This window comes from Diadema setosum, chromosome 18 (genome assembly GCF_964275005.1).
Source record: "Diadema setosum chromosome 18, eeDiaSeto1, whole genome shotgun sequence".
Lineage (NCBI taxonomy): Eukaryota > Metazoa > Echinodermata > Echinoidea > Diadematoida > Diadematidae > Diadema > Diadema setosum.
Window position 1 is genome coordinate 23511345 of NC_092702.1, and position 20325 is coordinate 23531669.

Genomic DNA, 20325 nt, shown 5'->3' on the forward strand with positions numbered 1-20325 from the left:
ACTGCGTGCTGGTACTAGCAGTGAATTTGGTGCACAAACGCCAATTTTGGTGACAGGACAATTACACGACTGGTGGAGGTTTCCTTTTGAGGTAGCACATGACATGCCACCCCATGCTCCAACTGAGATTGATGAGTGGGATAAAATCAGATGGACTGAACTATAAAGGTTTCGTCAAGATTGGGTGTAAAGTAGGAAAGTTGGAGAATTGTGAATATTCTCATGTTTTCGCTAAACAGGAATGTTGATCTGGATCACAAATGTGACCTTGTATCACAAAAAATACATACGCAAAAAAGAAAAGAAAAGAAAGGCAAATCAAAGTCTGTCCTTCTTGTCTGAATATACTGTTTTCGAGTGAAACTAAATACTAGTATGACATGGCATTTCACTTTAAGGATATCACTTTTCTTCTGCATTAAAAGTGTGTATATCCAGTGCCGTATCTTTTCCTCTCTGTTGTAGATGTGTGACAACAGTTTGGGTGTAAGTGTAATATTTCTGTCATTTACTTCCAGGCGTCACTGACAGTGTATGACATACCTAGTGTAGAACACCCGGGTAGCTGTGTTGGGTCAGTGGTGTTTGCTGAGAGCTTCATTGAATCAGGTGTACTAGTTCAAAATGAAGGTATGTTTTCACATTCTTTTGCTTTATTGTGCATACGTGAAAAATATGTGTGTGCTGTATTGCATTAGTAAGATTACATTGATCAACTTCTGCCAGACTGGAATAATGTAATCTTGCTCTGTTATAACTTCTGTTTTTGATAGTATTGATTTTTAGTAGCATACATATTTGTATTTGATCTTTTCCTTGTGTTCTTGTAGAGTAGTGAAAGGGCTAAGTCTTACTACCAATATCCCAAGAACAACCTGGTAATATGGTTGGAATATGATCAGGTTTCAGGTTAAGCATTTTCTTTCTTCTTTTTGTTTCTTTGTAAGACTGAGCATCTCAACAGATACTAGGTAATTCAGGAGCAATAAATTGTGTTTCAGTTCTTAAGCTATTTGTTTTTCAACTCCATAAGCAAAGCGATAAAATCCTCTCAATATTATACATACTTGCCGAGTTTCAGTCACAGTATACTGTTTTCTGCCTTGTGTTTAGATGGGAGCCTTGAACAGAACACAGATTACCTCATTCTCACAAGCCATCTTCCCAGGAGCATGACTTGGCAGGTGAGTGTGTGATTCCTAGTGACCAAAAAATCCTCCTCATTTTTGACATGTTATGGAGAAAATAGAAAACAGCAAAAATAAGTGAGAAAGAAGATTGAAAACTTCCACAAAAAAAAAAAAAAATCAGAAGCTCATGCAAATTGTATCCACAAGTATCCACAAGTCCCATATTTTAACAAGAGTGAACACGCTGATAAGTGAATAAAGCCAAAATTTACCAAGAGTGCCACCAAGAGGATCGATTCAGTTGTTCCCTGCAGAAATATTGCTCTGCAGTACTTCCTATATAGCTCTTCCATACAGCTCACTGTTGCAACACATCGTTGTAACTTACGGGGCCTAGTAACCTCAATATTTTCATGATTTGCTTCTTGTGGGGAAAAGCAGCCATTTTGTTATTGTCACAGTTCCTTTTGCTTGAAAGTGACCCCTCCCCCCCCCCCCCAAAAAAAAAAAAACAAAACAAAACAAAACAAAACAAAACAACAACAAACATCATTTCATGGATGTGCTAGGAAATAACAAATTCCCTTTTTTTTTTTTACACAAATTAGAGTGCTTCTCCACTTTGTTGGCATGTTGTGCAAGTAGTACAAGTTGTGGTCTGGAGTGCTGTTTGCTGTTTAGGATGCGTTGTGGTAGAAGCAGATCAATGACCTTGCCTTGTTATGACAGCCTTTTGTTACTCTGTGTGAAATTGAACTAGAATTCATCATAGATATCATTTACGATATTTATGATACATATCATTACAGTGTCATCTATACTTATCTCTTTACTGCTTGATTTCTGTAGATGGACTGCAAGAAAGCTGACATTGAGAACGGAATCAGCGTCTATTCAAAGGTAACGCCAAAATTGATCTGTATGTTTACTGTGAACAAATGTCACATCTTTCTCACCAAAAGAATTTATTTTGAGATACATGTGTTTGTTGCTCACCAATCTGAAATTTCCTTAGGATACTCTGATATCATTAAATAAAGGAAAATACCAGCGGATTTAAAAAAATAAAAATCTTCTTGCATTGAATATGAGTTCTTGATTTTAAGTACTATGCAGTTCCTGCAATTTAAAGTAGGAACAGTTTATAGTATAACTTAACAGGCATACTATTTAATTGATGCTATCTTAGGAAAATTAAGCAGTCAATTGGATAATGATGTAGTCTTGTTGATCACCAGATAGCCTCTTCAGTGTTCAAGAGCTAATTTTACAGAGGGTCTTGCCATTTACTCCAACATGGGCAGGTACCCGTCTTCACATTTAGTTCAAGAGGGTTGTTTCGGTAGAATCATCTTGTTTGAGAACATAAGCATTCATGGGATATTTAAACTCAGGACCGCCAATCGAAAGTCCAGAGCCTCATTCACTTTAATACCATCGATAGTAACTGATTGAATGTGCTCTTGTAACTGATTGAGATGTTCACTGTACAACGACATCGCAGGTACATTGTATGCAATTGTGCAAAATTGCCAATTTGATTACTGTAATACAAGATATTTTCACGGCATGAAATTTTTAAGAATTGATACTGGCATTCAATGCATAATAGTGTAGACAAGAACTTTCACAGGCTTTTTAATTTCGCATATCTTGGCTTCCGCAAATTCACAAAATTAAAATGCATGCAAACATTCCTTGTTTTTACGGTATGAACCCATTATAGGAGTAAATGTACATGGATGACATTGTGTGCTCTCCAAAACTGCTCAACAATATTTGCATGGTCAACAGCGAAAGCATGTCCTTTTCAGTGCATGTAATGAGCAGTTGACCAATTGGGTTACAGGATCCTTTTTTCAAGCATTGTCTAGTAGTCTGTGGATAATGTCACATGATGTTCAGTCGACTAATCAGGAAGGGAAGTGAGAATCTCTAGGTGTTGTATAATATTATACAAATATCGACTGCTACAGAGGGAGATGGTAAAACTATTTGCACCGAGGTGATTTCTCAACAGTGCTATGTCCCGAGACGAAGTCGAGGGACATGGCACTGTTGAGAAATCACCGAGATCAAATAGTTTTACCATGGCCCGAAAGAAAGCAGTCGATATTTGTTTTATATCCCTCTCGAACATTTTACTAGAGTGATGACAAGGTTTCCTTTTGAAAAAATGTGCAGGTTTAACATTAAATCTAACGTTAGGCCGTGGCAGTGCAGCAGCAGTGCGTGCAGCGCGTAGCGAACTACACCGCTGCGCTGTATAGGCCACCATGTAATAAACCGTTGATTCCTACGCACGAGCTACACTACAGCGAGGAGGTCCAGGACTAGAAGTAGGCCTAACGTTAAAGCGGCTTCATTACCCAGATCATCTTCAAAATCGGTTTTAGTTTATTCCTAATTCGTACCTGATATGTTATCCTTCTGCTGCAATAATTCCTCCGTTTGAAGCAGTCACTTGTCTTTGTCAATTGAGCTGATCGAACTGCATTGATCACACTAACGTTACACACACACGCCATCGCACCACAGATTTCTGTAATGCCGTCGCGCACCTTGCTAGCGCTAGCTAGCTAGCTACAAGCCACAGGACTGTCGCTAGCTAAAGTATCGCTACTACGCGCACTGCGTACATTCTAAAGTGAGAAATGTAGATATCGATCACAGGATCACGATTGGGTGCAGATCGTGGATTCCCAAAAGTACTATATCACGCTTGCTAGTAACCAATTGCACCGCATCCAGCTGCTCGTAGCTAGCTAGTAAAACTACACCATTTTCGTGCTCTGTGTAATCCTATGGCAAGAAACTTTACATGAGGGATATAATACTGTATTTCTTGGCATGTTATACTGTGTTTGTGTTGTTTAATATAACTGTATTTCGCGGCATGTTATACTGTGTTTCTCACGTACGCATAGAACCCAGAGGGCCCCTTTGGTAAGCTGCTTCTGAATGGAGAAACATGTACGATGGTTGGAAGCCATGAGCTGTCTGTTCCTTGTGAAGGTAATAAGGAAACATCTTACCCTAATATGACTGTTGTAGTTATATAATGTTGCAAATGTAATGATTACATTCAGATAGCAATACCCTCTTGTTCAAATTAATGATCAAATTAATAATTATTGTTTCTAGCTGTTTTTTATTGCAACTGATTGAAATCTTGCCATTCATCAATGTTGTGATAAAAACCAGATATTCAGTGTTCAAGTGTTCAAGTCATGGCCTTGATAAAAAAAAAAAAAATAAAAAAATAAAAAATAAAAAATAAAAAAAATAAAAAAGATCATGGGCATACAGACTCAAGTTGGATTTGAACCCACAACCTCCTAATTGCTAGACAGGTGTCATATCCACTAGACTACTGGCTATCGGGCAGAGTCTTACAGTTTCCAATGGAAGCGCAACTGCATTGAGGACTATTTCTTCAGACAGAAGAGATTTGCTATAATTTCTAAATAACAAACCAATATAGGGGTACGATACATACATGATAGATCATTATTATGAAAAAAACATGGCTATGATTTTGCCAATGTGTTACCATTGATTGTTTGATAAGAATATATTGATCACAACACTTGTTACATTCATCTAGGTACATCTCATTTTCATGACTGAGTAACTCTATATTCTGCCTATAATGGGCTAAGTGATACACTGAATGCATTAAAAGCACTAAACCTCAAATGAGTACAGCATAATTAAAAGTACAACTGTAATGAAGGGGAGTCTTAGTTTCAGTTTTAGTTTCAGTTTAGTTTCATAATTTGACACCAAATATTGTAACAAAAGATCACAAAACAAATGAGGAGGAATATGCAGCTTATATGTCTACTGTTGGCAGCAATGATGTGATTTTCTTAATGATTATTAATTTTTCAGGATTGATCTATGTCTTTGAGAAGGGCATCATCTTCCATCATCCTCGCGTCGGGCTCACCGTGCTCCCCAAGTCCTACTACGAGGAGCTTCAGTTCTATGATGGAGTAAGTCAGACTCCTATTATCAGCTAGCACCAGCCGTGTTGCCATCTTCCTTTTGGTCCTAAGAATAATACATCTCGTGTGCAAATATAGCAACAGATCACTTTTGATATGCTCAACCACAGATATACATGTATTCCAGAATCATCACATTTATGCAGGTGTACTACAAGGCAGTCCAGGGGTTGTATAGACAGAGCTTGATATCCCAAAGAGTAAAGGGATTATTCTTGGTTCAAATTCTGGCTTACAGTTGAGTGGAAGAGCATTTCTCTTGCAGCTTATGGCACACACCCTTATGCCACTGCGCATTGTCCTCATCAGACCAATAGAAAGACGGCAACATGACTGGCACTGGTCAATCATGGACTTTTCCTGTGATGATTGAAAGAGAGAATGAATGAATGAATGAATGAACGAATGAATGAATGAATGAATGAATGAATGAATGAATGGATGACAGAGTTAATGATGGGTTAACTGATGAGTAAACAAGAGTGTGAATGAATGAGTGAGTGGATGGATTGATGGAAGAACTGCCACAGATGAGTAAATGAATGGGTCAGGTTGACAAATTACTGAATGAATAGATTGAGTGATAAAGGAATGATTATGTGAACAAATGAGTGAGTGTATGTTTGAATGAATGAATGAATGAATGGATGGATGGGTGGATAGATGGATGGATGGATGAAGGGATGGATGGATGGATTGGCGAACTGATGGATCCACGTATATGAGCAGTCTCAATTGAAGCAATTTAAGACTGTGTCACTGTCCTGTTTTTCCTCAGGGTTCATCCAGCGTCGTCGCCTGCCTGGTGATCACGTACCGACATTCCCTGCAGTACTACCAGCCGCTCCAGAACCACAATGAAGGGGACATGATCATGTTTGCCTTCGCCCCGAAGACGACAGCGTACAAGATGCTGTACAAGGAAGTAAGAGGATGGATACGGATGCAGGGTGCTTTTAATTTCAGTAGCTATTGCAACATAAAAAGGAGAAGGGGTTTGATTTTGTGGTAGATTTGATATGCATGATTATGTTTGTGTTTGTGTTTGTGTTTGTGTTTGTATGTTTGTTTGACATAGTTCTTCATTTATTTTCAGGAGGGGATTGATTATGGGGCACATGATATTACATACATATAGTAACCCTTTACTGTGGCAGGGACTTTGGACAGTGTGTACAAAGATATGGGCTTTTCTACGCCAATCAGCACTAACAGCACAGTAACATTCAACTCCTTCTGTACCAGGGACTTTGGACAGTGTGTACAATGCTATGGGGTTTTCTGTGCCAACCAACACTCATAGGGTTAAATAGAACCACAAAGGGGTTAAATATCATAGCATCAGAGACCATTCAATGTGATCTCTGTTTAAAAGTAATCATGTCGTACACATCAAAGACGGTGGGAGACACCCACACCATTGTTCTCTGCGCAGGAATAGTGCTCTCCTCCTTTCCAATAAAGTGAAATATGAGATATATTGAGGTGTAGAAAAAAAAAAAATATATATATATATATACCTCATGCATGAGGTATGGTTGTGGAGGTCTCTTTGCTTGTTCTCTATAGAGTGAATCAAATTCCTGTTTTGGGTTTGTTTGGTTTTTTTTTTTTCTCGTTGTAGCACATGTAGGTGGTCAATTTGAGGAGCTGTTACAGTCCAGTGGATAAGACCACATGTTCTCATCCCTAAGGGTTTTTAATTTGAACCCACCAGCAGCAGTTATGCTACTTTAGCCAGGTGCTTCATCTTCATTGCATAGGCCTTCAGATTGGGAGTCAAGCTGATGCCAGTCCCACAGTTGCTTTACTGTATACGCCATATATTTCGCGAGTCTAAATTTTCGCGTATCGGGAATTCCCGACGATTTCGCGAGTGGTTAAATTCGCAATCGTGGAGTCCTGTACTGAACGGAGAAGTATACACGTGTACGTCATATTCACTTCGGGATCAGTGTCAATATTTTCGCATGTCTTTAATTTCGCGAATAGCACCTGACTCGCGAAATTCGCGAAAATAAAAACCTCGCGAAATATTCGGCGTATACAGTACTTTGCATTTCGGTTGCTTTCTTTAGTGGCCATGTCAAGTGATGCGCACTTAACTTTCTGGTGGATTCAGTTGAATATCAGACCTGAATTATTCCATTGTGGCAAAAGATCAACAATTTGGCTTTATAGTAACAGCAAGTTTATTCATGAGTTGTAGGAATTTAAGACGGGTAAATCCACAGACCCAGGGCTGATGCACTTTGAATTTACAATTTATGAATGTATGTCAAAAACAATGATGTCGGTGAAATCATTGACATATCCAGGACACAGAGAAACTTCAAGTGCCGAGGATGATAGATTATATTACACATTTCTTTACAGGTTATTTCTCTTGTCTTCTCTCCTCAGGTCTACACTTTAACCTTATTTTAATTTCTCATTTTTGCATTTCTCCCACAGGAACCTTTTCAGGATTTAACTGTCATCAATTTCCTCTCCATTTATTTTTCTTTTCCGCAGCAGCATTTAATTCTAGGATCTACACTAGCTCCCTCTAATTTACGTCTTGAATTTCAGTTTGTTCTTTTCTTCTTCTTTTCATTGCCCCCCCCCCCTCTCTCTCTCCCTTCTCTCCGCATATTCTCACCTCTCCTCTACTTACCCCTCCTTATTTCTGTTAATCGTCCTTTCTCCATTCATTCGCATTCCATAGCCACACTGTTCGCCGACTTCGTTCTCTTGGTTTCATGAATCTTCACTGCTCTCCCCTATCTCCATGATTCTCCAACATTCAACTCCTTCCTCTTCCTCTTCCCTTCTATTTCATCTTTCCCCTTCTAACGATGTCCGAACATCTTACTTGATTCTCACACTATTCTTCCTTACCACTCTCTGTGTTCCTTTCTCTACTGTCTCCACTAGTGCAACTTCAACTTCCAGCCCATTACTGTCTCCCACTCTTCACTTTTTGCCCTCCTCACAACCCCCATATGTCGCTTCCCTCTTCGTTTCTCCTCTTTCTAAGCTCTTCTTCCAAACTACGATCCGGTTAAGGACTACATACACATGGTGTCACCGCAAATCTTTCTTCCTAATTAACTTCACCATGCAAACCTTCAAACAACACATAGATTATATCTATGGATACTGTCTGGGCTAAAAAAAAAATATTTGTTCTTTGCGGTCCTTTTGGGTACAGGTGCTGAGCCGATGGCAGGAGGAGGGTGAGTCTCCCACACTGAAACAAACAGAGGTCATGCCAGAGTACTACTCTGCAATGTGAGTATTGATGATCGTGGAGGGAAGAATATTATTGCCTCTTTGCAGGTCACTTCTCTCTTGCAGTTCTTCTTTTTCTCAATACTGTGCAAAACCTCCGTGGAGTGCACTCGCACAACTGATGAGAGGCCCTTATTAATTGCAGACAGTCTTGGTATTAAAAAATTTAATGAGTAGTCTGTCAAGTCTAATTTTGTCCGTATGCAATCCACATTTAAATCGAGACAATGTTATTCTTGTGCTTGGAAATGCAGTCAAAAGTATGCTTATCTGCAGAGCTGCCAAATATTTTCCTGACAACTAGCCAAGACCGCTTGACCAAAGTGAATATTTTGCTCCTTATGTGAGAGCCACATTGCAATTTGCAATGTTTATCGAAGTGCGAGTTTTTTTTTTAATCAGGGAGATGACATGGCATTTTTTGTTGTGCAGTTAACATACTGTATTGTTGATTGCCTCAGATGTCAGACAAACTCTGAATTTGAAGGTTTTTGTGTTTGTTTTTGTTTGCAGGCACAAGGAGCTACAGTACCGGTTTGACATGGACACCAAGGTGCAGAGGGAGGTTGCCCCTCTAACTCAGGCCAGCATCTATCTACCAACCCTCAAAAGGTCAGATATACTTGTCAACACAAAGCAAAAATCTATTCTGTGCTGCCCTTTCATGCATATCAGGGCAATTACCCCTTGAGGACAATTACCCCCCCCCCCCCTTACCCCCGGCTAAATACTGATTAGCGATACGGTTAGAGTAAAGATTAGGGTTAGGGTTAGGTTTAGGGTTAGAGTTTGGGTTAGGGTTAGGGTTAGGATTAGATTTAGGATTAGGATTAGGGTTAGGGTCAGGGAAAGGGTCTGGGGTAATTGTCCAGGGGTAATTGCCCTAGAGCCCTTTCATGATATATGGAACATACAGAGGGCATGCATTGACACATGATGCATTGGGCAAGGTTGTGCTTGCCTTCTGTGAAGTGATATATATATATATATATATATATATATATATATACTCAGCAGAATGTTACCTCCCAGGGATAGCTATGATATAATAATAGCTACGAATGTGATGATATGCAAGCAATGACACACTGATCGCTGTGGGCATTCTAAGTTTTAAATAAGTTTTTTCTTCGCAGCTGTGTTGGGGAGCATTTTCTGCCACAAAATGTATTTGTTCAAACAAGCAAAACAACCTAAAAAGCAAGAAAACCACCTTACATCTGTCACTTCTTCCAGCTTCCTGAATCACCTGGCAGTGAGCAATGTGGACCCCGCCCCCATCCCTCAGGGCGATGTGCAATATGTCCTTGGCCAGACGCAGGGCCAACAAGAGGCCTCAGGGAAGGAAGAGGTAAGCCAAATTCTCTGCAGGTCCATCTCTGACCTTAGCCCTTAGAAGAGGTTCCAGAGTAAGAACTATCATTCTACAGTGTATATCCCCTTCTCCCTTTTTTCAGCCAAGAACATTTCTTATCCAACTGCCCATGTGTGCAAATCACATTTCTCTTATTTTACGGGCAGGACTGTCCCAACAGGTGACTTTTTTTATGCCTCCGCCACGAAGTGGTGCCGGAGGCATTATGTTTTCGGGTTGTCCGTCCGTACGTACGTACGTCCGTCCGTCTGCTTTCGTTTACGCGATAACTTGAGTAATATGTACTGGAATTTTACCAAACTTGGATTAAGTATGAAGTATGATGGGGCAATTATTTGATTAGATTTTGGGTGAAATCGGCTAAAGGTCAAAGGTCAAGGTCAAATCATGAAATTGTATCCGTTTACGCGATAACTCAAGACTGGATAGAGCAAATTTCACCAAACTTTGTTGGAGGATGATGTATAATGGGACAATTACTTGATTAGTTTTTCAGTGAAATCGGACAGAGGTCAAAGGTCAAAGATCAAGGTCAAATCCTAAAATGTATCTGTTTACGTGATAACTCAAAACTGGATGAAGCAGCTTTCACCAAACTTGGTCCAAGGATGATGTATGATAGGACAATTAGTTGAGTAGATTTTAGTGACATTGGCAAGAGGTCAAAGGTCAAACAGTCAAGGTCAAATGCTACAAATGTTGCAATTTCCCCCATATCTATGCAATGCCCAAAGGTATTTTCTTGAAACTTGGTTTCAATGCCCCCCCCCCCAAAAAAAAAAAAAAAAAAAAAAAAAAATCCATTTTGTACCGTCATTACACTCTTTCCTCACACCTTGGAAATTACTCAATGCATAAACTTATAAAAAGGTCTGTCAGAATTCAAGTAAAAATTCTCAGTTCCCCGTATATGTGTACCTGCACTCTTAAAAAATTAAAGCAAACCCAGTTCAAGACATTTCTGACAAACCTGTCATTTCAATATTTTGCCAGTTATGTGAAACTGTCATGGATCACACATTGTGAAGACATTGTACTATACGCCTATTGGGAGAATCATGCATTATGGCGGAGGCATCAGTCGCCATAGCGACATTTCTAGTTTTTTTGTTTTTTAATACTGGGGTGCTTTTTTACTTTTTTGTTACTTCAGAATGTGTCTAATAATAATTGGCATACATATTTGACAGACGTGAGTGTGCGTACTTACAATCGTTTAAAAAGACCTATACCTTGTATTATTGACTGTGTTTGTAACGATGAATGCTTCAGAATTGGATACTAGTATTAGCTTGAGCTCCCACACGCAACTTTGTTTTTGTATGCACGTTTTAGCAGTTGCATGTCGAATTAGGTTATTGTGCACTATCATAACTGTTCATATCTTTTTATGAATAGGTCTTGGGCACTTAAGCCTTAGGGCTTTTATTCAAATCGCGTGGTATCGGGACATTGTACAGTCACCAAAGTTTAAGATATCATCTGAAATGCTAGAGGGTACTGATACATTTTAATGCCATGGAGCACACAGATTTGTGTGGTTTTTGGCTGCTGCTGACATTCTTCGAGTTGAACATCTTTCTTTTTTTCTGTACATAGGTTGTGATCACCATCATTACAGGCATCCCGGGTAGCCACAAAGAGACCCTCTGTACAACACTCACCAATATGGCCAAAGACTATAACAGGTATCATATGCCAGTTGAGTCAGATAACTTTTCCTTACCTCACTGTAAACCTCTAGTGTCCCTAAGACTGAAGATCTGGAGTCCAATTTTCCTTATTAGATTGTCATTATCAGTTGTAATGTTGGTGCCTGTGTGTATCTCTTCTGTACGTGTGAGTGGGTTTATTGTGTGTGTGTGTGTGTGTGTGTGTGTTTGTGTGCGCACGTACGTGTGTGCATGCATGTTAATGTGAAAGTGTGGGTGTGTGTCTGTGCATTTACATAAATTTGGATTTTTTATGAAACTTGTGGATATCATCAGTGATGCTTTTAGATTATAACATTTAGAACTGAAAGACGATGATTGATCAACATCATCGTGTGCTTCAACAAGAAAATTGTGCTAATGGAGCGTGGCATCCTTTTACATATTAAAGCAGCACCTATGAAACACTTGACTTCACCTATTTTTCATGCATGTATTTGGTCTGAAAACCGTGTGCTGAAAGTTATTTTGTGTTTGTCCACTACGTGTTAATATCCACTTTAGATGGGCCGTCCTCAGGACCCCCTTTGGTACCAGTGACCAGTTCAGCAGCAAGCAGCTCCAGACATCGCTAAGCAACATTGTGACCGCCGCCCGGAGACAGAGGGCATCCATTCGGGCCTCCACCGGTGGTAGGAAGAAGATGAGAGTCCTCATCATGACACCAGGGTGAGAACACCAAGGTGTTACCCTTGATGATTTACATATTGTAAATCTATCACTTTTAATCTCTTCATTGAGAGTGTCATCACATAAACTCAAACCACCTTCTCAGTTTTCACTACAATGACTGTTATTTGCAATCAGCATCATTATCATTGACAATGTCATCATCATCATTATCATCAACAATGTCACTATCACCATCATCATCATCATCATCACCACCTTCATTAACATCATCATTATCGTTTCTACTGTTAGAATAATCATCGTCATTGTTATTTTCATGTTGTACATGCTTGTTATCATCTCTGTCATCCTCAAATGTTGGTTGTTGTTTTTTTTTATTTTAAGATCCAACAGTCTTTTCACAATGTCATTATTGTTTTGTCACACACAAAAAATCACATGCTATTGCCTGTTGTCAATTTCATTGTGATTTTCCAACAAAAATGTGAAGTTTCACATGTGCTGAGTACAAATATATTTTCCTCCAAACATATATATTGTAGTGATTGAATTCCATATTCTTAGTTTATGAGATCTTTGGGACCATGCGTCCTGAACTCATAAAAGGATATTTAATACTTTTATGGTGGTATTGACCTTCCATTTTATATGCTCATATTGATCATAATGCTTCAGATCCTGTCATATTTTTAGGTTATGTTGATTTAAAGACAGTGCTACCTACCATGAAGTGATACACATTACCTTACTTGATATTGACCTTCTATTTCTTTTCTTTTCTTTTTTCATGCTTTCATGGCAAAACAGAGAAGTTCCAGTATAATGCACCTTTAAAAAAAAAAAGACATAAAAGAGAGAGCTCTAGAGAGAATAAAAAACTCTAGGTGAATGGTTTGTGTAATGCTGTGAACTCTATATGTGCTCCTGTGTACTGTGCAGGTTCACCGACACAGTGTCTGTAGTGGCGGCAATCATGAACCATCCCGCCCCAGATGTCAGGGACGTCCTCAAGATAGGGGCAGTCACCGCCTGTGTGGACCCTCTCAACACGTTCATGGAGCATAGGTCAGTAGGTCGTGTGACTTGCAGGTAGCACAAATACAGAGACTCCACTCACTCTCCAGCTTTCGACGGGAGATCTCCCGCCGAAAACCACTTTATGCAAAATCTCCCCTTCTCCCGCTTGAGATTTAATTTCTCCCACCCTGGCACTGAGGATATGTCTCCGCTCTAGGATGTATTTTCTCCCGCTTGAAACGATCTTTGTCCCACCCAAACACCTTTTGTTTAATATTAAATGAAGTTTTATCAAGCCAAAATATATTATTTTTAGTACCATCGTATGTTGAAAAATAAGCCTGAAATAGCAGGAGAGAGCATGTAGAACCCTAGAGCTTCCAGGATCCTGGACCCCGGCGGCATTAATGGACTTTGTGCTTCGTGCTCATGATGTGCGGGAGGTGCCTCGTGCACATCAAGTTGCCATCTCCAGTTTGCTAGGGGTTTCAGGTGGGAGGAAGTCCTTCTGACTGGCAGTTTTCTTTTTTAATATCAAGATCAAGATTTCACCATTACCAAAGGAAATTTTGCACCATACACTTTAATGATGATAATTTGGGAACCTAAATTTCTGTTTTGTTCGAACAAAATTTCATTATAACCGTGTTCATTGTAATGGGAGCGTCATGTTTCAGAGGAATCTCAAGTCCATGACATGTGTATTTTCATGGACACTTATTTAGGAATTGAACGCATAATTTTTAACGTTTAACTTGGCATTAAAGGGACTGTACAGTACTGGTTGAGGAGGGGATTCATGTTTTGAACATTCCTAAGTGAGATAATGAGAAACCTCTTATGAAATATGAAAGAGCATGTAATTTTAAGAAGGATTCAACGTTTATTTGATTAAAATTGGTTTTCAAATGGCTGAGATATCCAAAAAAGGGATAGTAATAAAAGGCGACAGGCCACGCTTTTTTTTTAGCATCTCTTTGTTTTTCTGTGTTTTTGGATATCTCAGCCATTTCAAAACCGATTTTCATCAAATAAACTTTTGATACCCCTTAGAATTGCATGCTCTTTGACATCTCATAGAGTGGTGTCTGAATATCTCGCAAAACGTTAAAAGCATAATCCTCACCTGGACCAGAACTGTACACACCCTTTAATTGCCATTTCATGTACTCACTTTGTCAATTGTTTCTTTACTAGGATGACCTTCCCCCTCCTCCTTGACCAGTGTGCTCAAGGATGGGTCAACAACATTCTACTGACCAGCTGTACAGAGGGACCAGTAAGTGTAAAACAAATATATACACACAGACACATGCAAACACACAAACACATACAAATACCTCCACACATTGTGGCTTCCTTACCAGTGTCTTCAAGATGTTACTGTAAAAGTGGAAATTTTCGCGGTGTTGAAATTTTCGCGCATTTCGTGCAACCAGAAACTAGCGCGAAAATAAAAGCACGCGAATATTTTTGCTTGCCATATATTCCTGTGCGTGATGTCTTGATTCCGCGGAATTAAAAACACGCAAAATTCTTCTTACCCGGCCAAGCGCGAAAAATTACTCGAGCGAAAATATCCACTTTTACAGTAACTCGCAAATGGAAAAACAACTTTGTGAATGAACTGAAGGTCATGTACAGTTTGCCACGATACACTGACTCAGTAATTAGTTTGCAAGTCTGCAAAACTACATTTTATTCAAAAAAAATATATTAAAAGATGCATTTGTTACAAATTTTAGGCTTTTAGAGCATTTCTTATACATGCAAGTTACAGGTTGTCTTCTTTCTTGTGATTCTTAAAGAAGTCAGAAGTTCTGCACTTTTTTTTCTGCAGCACTTTTCTCAAGTTTATGCCTGGTTTGAAATGTGTAGAATTTAAACCATTTGTAACTATAGTGTAGAAACCATGCTGTGATTTTGTATGAATTTGTTGTTAGGTTGTATGAAAATATTTTGTTTCTTCTACTTCTTCTTTTTTTCAGCATCCAGAGATTATTTTCATCCAGGACCTGCTGCGCAAAGTGAACTCAGACATGGCATTTATCCTGGCCAACTTTGGAGAAATCTCAAGGTAAACCTTCTAGGAATTTATGTGGAGCAGATTTTCCCCAGAGAAGATCTGGTGTAATCACAAAACTTGCTTAATGCTAGTCCCTGATCATGTTGATACATTCAGCACTTCACTGTACTGTCATAACAAATATGACATTTGACTGTATGCTTCCAGAGCACATTGCAAATAAAGCCAAGAGCAACAAAACTTTCTTTTCCTACCTGGAGTGGTGGTGCTTTACTCAAAATCATTCTAAAATCTGTCTTCCATGACATACACCACAAACATATTGAAATGCACAAGATATACCTATGTTTTTGTGATAGATGTATCAACAACTGTTTCATAATTGGAGATATTGAAAGTATAGAAAAGCACTTGTACTTTTTTCTTCCATTTTGATTGTAAATATAAATGAAAAATACTCTTCTCAAAAGTTACTCAAGTTGAAGATGTACTGTGAAACAAGATATTTTCGCGGCATGAAATTTTTGCGAGTTGCCACTAACATTCAATGCATTTAGTATAGACAAGAACTTTTCCATGCATTGTAATTTCGCGAATCTTGTCTCTCACAAAACTTGCGAAATTAAAATGTGTGCGAACATTCTTCGTTTTACAATACTGAGAATCTCTGCTGAGAGTATTTTTCTGTTAGAGTCTGTGAAGCATCTTGCTTTGTTTTGATACTTCAAAGGAGCACAGATGCTGAGCTGATTCTGTCAGAGATGGCCTTCTCTGAGCCAAGCAAAGTGAAGGCAAGGCATCTCATGGTTCCAAAGTGGTAAGTACATGATGACTTGACATGACATGACATAAAGAAAGAAATGTCAGTTTTCTGATAGATTCTAATGCGTGAAAACTTTTTTTCCAGGTGATCCGACTAATTTGCAGTTCCTACACTTGCTTAATAGCTTCTTTTACTCATATTGTCGAAATGAGTATGTGATCCAAATTGCATCCATAAAATTTTATAAGCAAGGACAAAGTCAGCTAAGCTTTGTGGTTGTGAAGGAAAGTACTTTGTTCTTTGGTTAACCTGAAATTTGAATACAAAATCAAATTCCCTATTGTAGGATGAAATAAGGCATAGCTAAGTGATAAGTCGTATACTTCAAATACAACACATAGCAAAATAGAGAAGCAATATTATGTGATAAGTATTGAATTTGGATTCTTAGGGGGTGTTGCAAGAAAGTTGCAATCAATTGCAACTTTCAACTGATTGTCACTGGCCAATCAAAATCATTGTTGCATGCACGTCTTCGTAATAGGGCAGACCCTAAGCCAATCAGAATGGTTGTTTCAAAATTAGCAATTATTTGCAATTGATTGCAACTTTCTTGCAACACCCCCATATTAGTCTCATACACTTCTCAACATGATCCTCTTGTGACAGGAATTTGCCGGACTTTGCGAGGTGTCCCCCATCCCCTTCCATGGCAGAGGTGGGCCTGAGGTTCAGCCAGCCACTGGACAAGAGCAGACTCCTGTCCAAGATCCGTACCCTCAAGTCAGCCCTGGTGCCCAGTCCTTTCCAGGGCAATATCTACCACATTGAGGCCAGGACCAGATTCACAGGTGGGCTGGAATTTGTCATATTTTTGCTTTCTTTATTCGACTTGCTTTTTAGTTTTTAGTGATTTTCACTGTGCAGTACGAGAGCGTATTGAACGAAACGCATAGGGCAATGTATCAATTTGCCATAGGCTACCGTTGTTAGTGGCCGTGCAAAAAATACACCGTATTTTGTCTTGTCTGTTGCGCCAGCACTTGCTGAGTGTGCGAATGCTTGCTACTGTTCTAAGTTCGTAAAGTCTTCTTACAATTCACAAGCGCACAAACATCTTGCTACATGTACATATGCAAGTGCGAGTCCCTCCTTTCTCAGCCCAGAGTTGACTTAATCAAAGTGCAGTAGAAGAATGGTACTTTATTACTCTTTATGCCTTTTCTAGACACTGAGTAAAAATGATAATGATTATATTGAATGGTTTTAACTCGTAGAATACCAAGGGAATATTGCACTCGGTAAGGCCAATATTCCGTTCATCTTTGATTCGTGCAATTTTTGCCCTAACCTGAGCAGTATTCCCTTGTATCCCATTCATTGCCATCCGATATAATATAAATATTGCACTCCTTACGGCCAATATTCCATGGTATCCCATTCATTGCCATCCAGTATAATATGATATAAATATTGCACTCCTTAGGGCCAATAATCCATGGTATCCCATTCATTGCCATCCAATATAATATGTAACTGTCTTTCTCACCATGCTTGGTTCTCTCTCAGATTCTGAGCAGCTCATGGATCTGACCTTCACCACCCTCAGCGGACACCTGACAGAGACCCCCGCCCCCGAGGTGCCCGCGGCCCGACCACCGGGGACCCCACGGGCACCCCTCCCTCCCGGGGCGGCCACCAACGGTCCCGCCTCCGGGGACAACAATGGCACAGACGCCCGCCAGCATTGCTTTGTGTTCACAGGGTGTGGGCTGGAGGAGAAAGTCCTGAAGGAGTGGCTGAGGGCATGTGCTAAACAGGTGATGAGGAGGGGGTAGGGTCATGGGTAGTCTTTTTTATGAGTATTTTATAGTCAATTGATGCCTGAAGTTAGACCAGTCAATGTGCACTATGCTTGAGTTTTATTTGTATATTTCATTTTATTTATCTTAAGTTTTGCACACAAATCATATTTTTGTAACATACATCTGCAGATCAATGAATAGTAACAATCTCATGTATGCAGACTGAACTTTGGATAATAATTCAAGATATAGAATGCTTTTGAATCAATGTAGAGTATATCATATTCACCATAGAAAATTAGAATAAGGTGTGGGGAACCTACAGAAAAGCAGTATATATACCAGTAGTGCAGCACAAACTCGATATGCATTCATCCGCTTATCATTAGTGGAGGTATGATTCTCAACTCAAGTTGTGTATCTTGACAGAAATACTTTGAATAAACCTGCCAACTATTATGTTGTAGGATATTCAATATTTGAATTTTCCTTCATTCAAAATGAAAAAAAAAATCTCTTTTTATTAAGAAAAATATTTTTTCTGTGAAATTTGAGTTAGCATGCTTCTACATATATGAAATCTAGATTTTTTTAATAACCAAAATGTGATTTAAGCCTTCAAAAGGGTTTTTACTATGCATCAGTATGTTTTCTGATCTGCAGAGATCAGCAGCACCATTGCTAGAAACACATCAACATCTGCATTTCCACATTATAACTTGCAACTCAACGTCAATTTTGTTTTCGTTACACCGATGAAAAGAATGACCATGGTTAAACAGTAAAGACATAAAACTGCATTGGGGGAGGGGGGTATTTAAACATCAACTATTGTAGCATATTTTGTAACCGATGAGGAGCTATACTTTTCCCATGTGGAAACATGTAAAGAATTTATCAACAAGTCGGGGAATATGCCTTTCCACTTATATGTGTACTACTGTAAACACAGAAATTTTTGCGGTACATTAATTTTTTGAAGAATGGTTTGATAATTGCACAGCAGATATTCAAGAATCTGCAAATATATGTTTGAACCACTCAGCATGAAAAATTAATCACATAAAAATATTGATGTTCACAATATTTGTCATGTCAGTGTTTGATATTTTGTCTTTTTTTTTTTCGCTTTTTTGTTGACTAAAACAGAAACCTGCACCAAAGACCTTGAAGACCAAGATGAACCTGACCAGATCAGAGAAACAGCACGTACATGTGAGTTCAGCCCGTCATGTTTGATGCAGATGGCCATCAGTCATGTCATGTAGTATTCAGTGCAACAACTGGCAGCTGCATCATAGTATTATGATAATGTAATCTTTGATCTGCACACCGTTGAGATAGGAGACAGCTCAGTTTGCTTCTGAGAAATTAAAAGCAGATACCATATTGGTTTCAAGGGAGCACACTTCCCACCACACATTCTTGCAAAATAGAGACTCTGTGTTGTGAAATTGTTTTTTACTGCAAAAAGTGAATTCAATAGATATATGACAGAATATGGCCATGAAAACCAAGAAGCTTTTTAGTACCAGTTAGGAAAAGTTTGTTCTTGGAGGCATATTTAGCAAGAGTTCACAAAGTATTGCCAAATAATGCTTCCTGTAATAGTCCACCGACATGCGGAGCCCAGCCAGACCCCAAATCGGCCTGCAAATATTGTACATTTCTGAAATCTTTTAATCAGAAGAGTTGCCTAATTGCGGCAAAAGTTTTACTCTGAAGCTGTCAAAATTACTATGTATGTCATATATTTTGCAAGTGTGATACCTATAAATGAATTGGGAAAGTTGAGGCAATTTCACAAGTGGTTGAATTTATGATCGAGAACCATTGTGATGAAATGAGAAAGGAGTATTTTCCCTTTCGAGGAGAAAAAGTTACTAATTTTCCACTTTGGAGACGATTTCAGTACATTTGTGTTTCAGGAGGTACAATTGTCATGAGTTACTGATTTCCTGAATTTCAGTTGACTTGTGAAATTTGCAAAAATAAAAGCATCGCGAACATATCATTTATGCAGTAAGTGTGGCAGTAGTGGTTGTAAACTGTTTGGAAGTGAATTTACTGATGTTGTTCAGATTCAGAGAAGTAATGCCATAAAAGATGAAAAAGAACTAGAAAAACAGAACATATCTAATTGTTTTCACGTTGCCAGGAGATGCATCACCTTGATCCCCTGCCAGCCGGCTGGTTCTACAACGGCAGTCAGTACGTCAGCATGAGTGGTGAAAAGACCAACACTCACCCAGGTGAGTTTCATCCATTTTGGCTCTCGGTTTCGCCTGACAGTAATATCCATTCTCATGTTCTCATTCCCCCTCTCCCTCCCTTGCCAATTCGGCAGATTCATGACAATTTTGGCGTCTCGCTGGTTGGTTGCATGGCCAAATCAGGCAATGTTAAGGTGATTGCATTGTAGGAAAGAGTTGTCATCACAAAGTCAATCACCGTCCATTAACTCTGTGTAGTCAAATCTTTCAGGATTGGAGAATAGGCTGTCACTGAAGCAATATCGACTTTACATAATGTAATTACCACATTTTGTTATCTTTTGCTATAATTTGATGCAGATACAGGG

General features: G+C 39.0%; 1 protein-coding gene across 1 annotated transcript in view; it reads left to right on the forward strand.

Moving 5' to 3' along the window:
* LOC140242096 (dynein axonemal assembly factor 9-like) overlaps nucleotides 1-20325 on the forward strand; it is an 82008-nt gene that overhangs the window by 57903 nt on the left and 3780 nt on the right. The window contains exons 17-35 of the mRNA XM_072321856.1: nucleotides 519-630; nucleotides 1114-1184; nucleotides 1980-2030; nucleotides 4058-4145; nucleotides 5025-5128; nucleotides 5919-6065; nucleotides 8334-8413; nucleotides 8927-9025; nucleotides 9650-9764; nucleotides 11388-11476; nucleotides 12005-12169; nucleotides 13073-13198; nucleotides 14348-14429; nucleotides 15139-15227; nucleotides 15907-15993; nucleotides 16609-16790; nucleotides 17509-17759; nucleotides 18894-18959; nucleotides 19903-19996. Of these exons, the coding sequence (XP_072177957.1) occupies nucleotides 519-630; nucleotides 1114-1184; nucleotides 1980-2030; nucleotides 4058-4145; nucleotides 5025-5128; nucleotides 5919-6065; nucleotides 8334-8413; nucleotides 8927-9025; nucleotides 9650-9764; nucleotides 11388-11476; nucleotides 12005-12169; nucleotides 13073-13198; nucleotides 14348-14429; nucleotides 15139-15227; nucleotides 15907-15993; nucleotides 16609-16790; nucleotides 17509-17759; nucleotides 18894-18959; nucleotides 19903-19996 (2098 nt within the window). The remainder of the gene's footprint in view (nucleotides 1-518; nucleotides 631-1113; nucleotides 1185-1979; nucleotides 2031-4057; nucleotides 4146-5024; nucleotides 5129-5918; nucleotides 6066-8333; nucleotides 8414-8926; nucleotides 9026-9649; nucleotides 9765-11387; nucleotides 11477-12004; nucleotides 12170-13072; nucleotides 13199-14347; nucleotides 14430-15138; nucleotides 15228-15906; nucleotides 15994-16608; nucleotides 16791-17508; nucleotides 17760-18893; nucleotides 18960-19902; nucleotides 19997-20325) is intronic.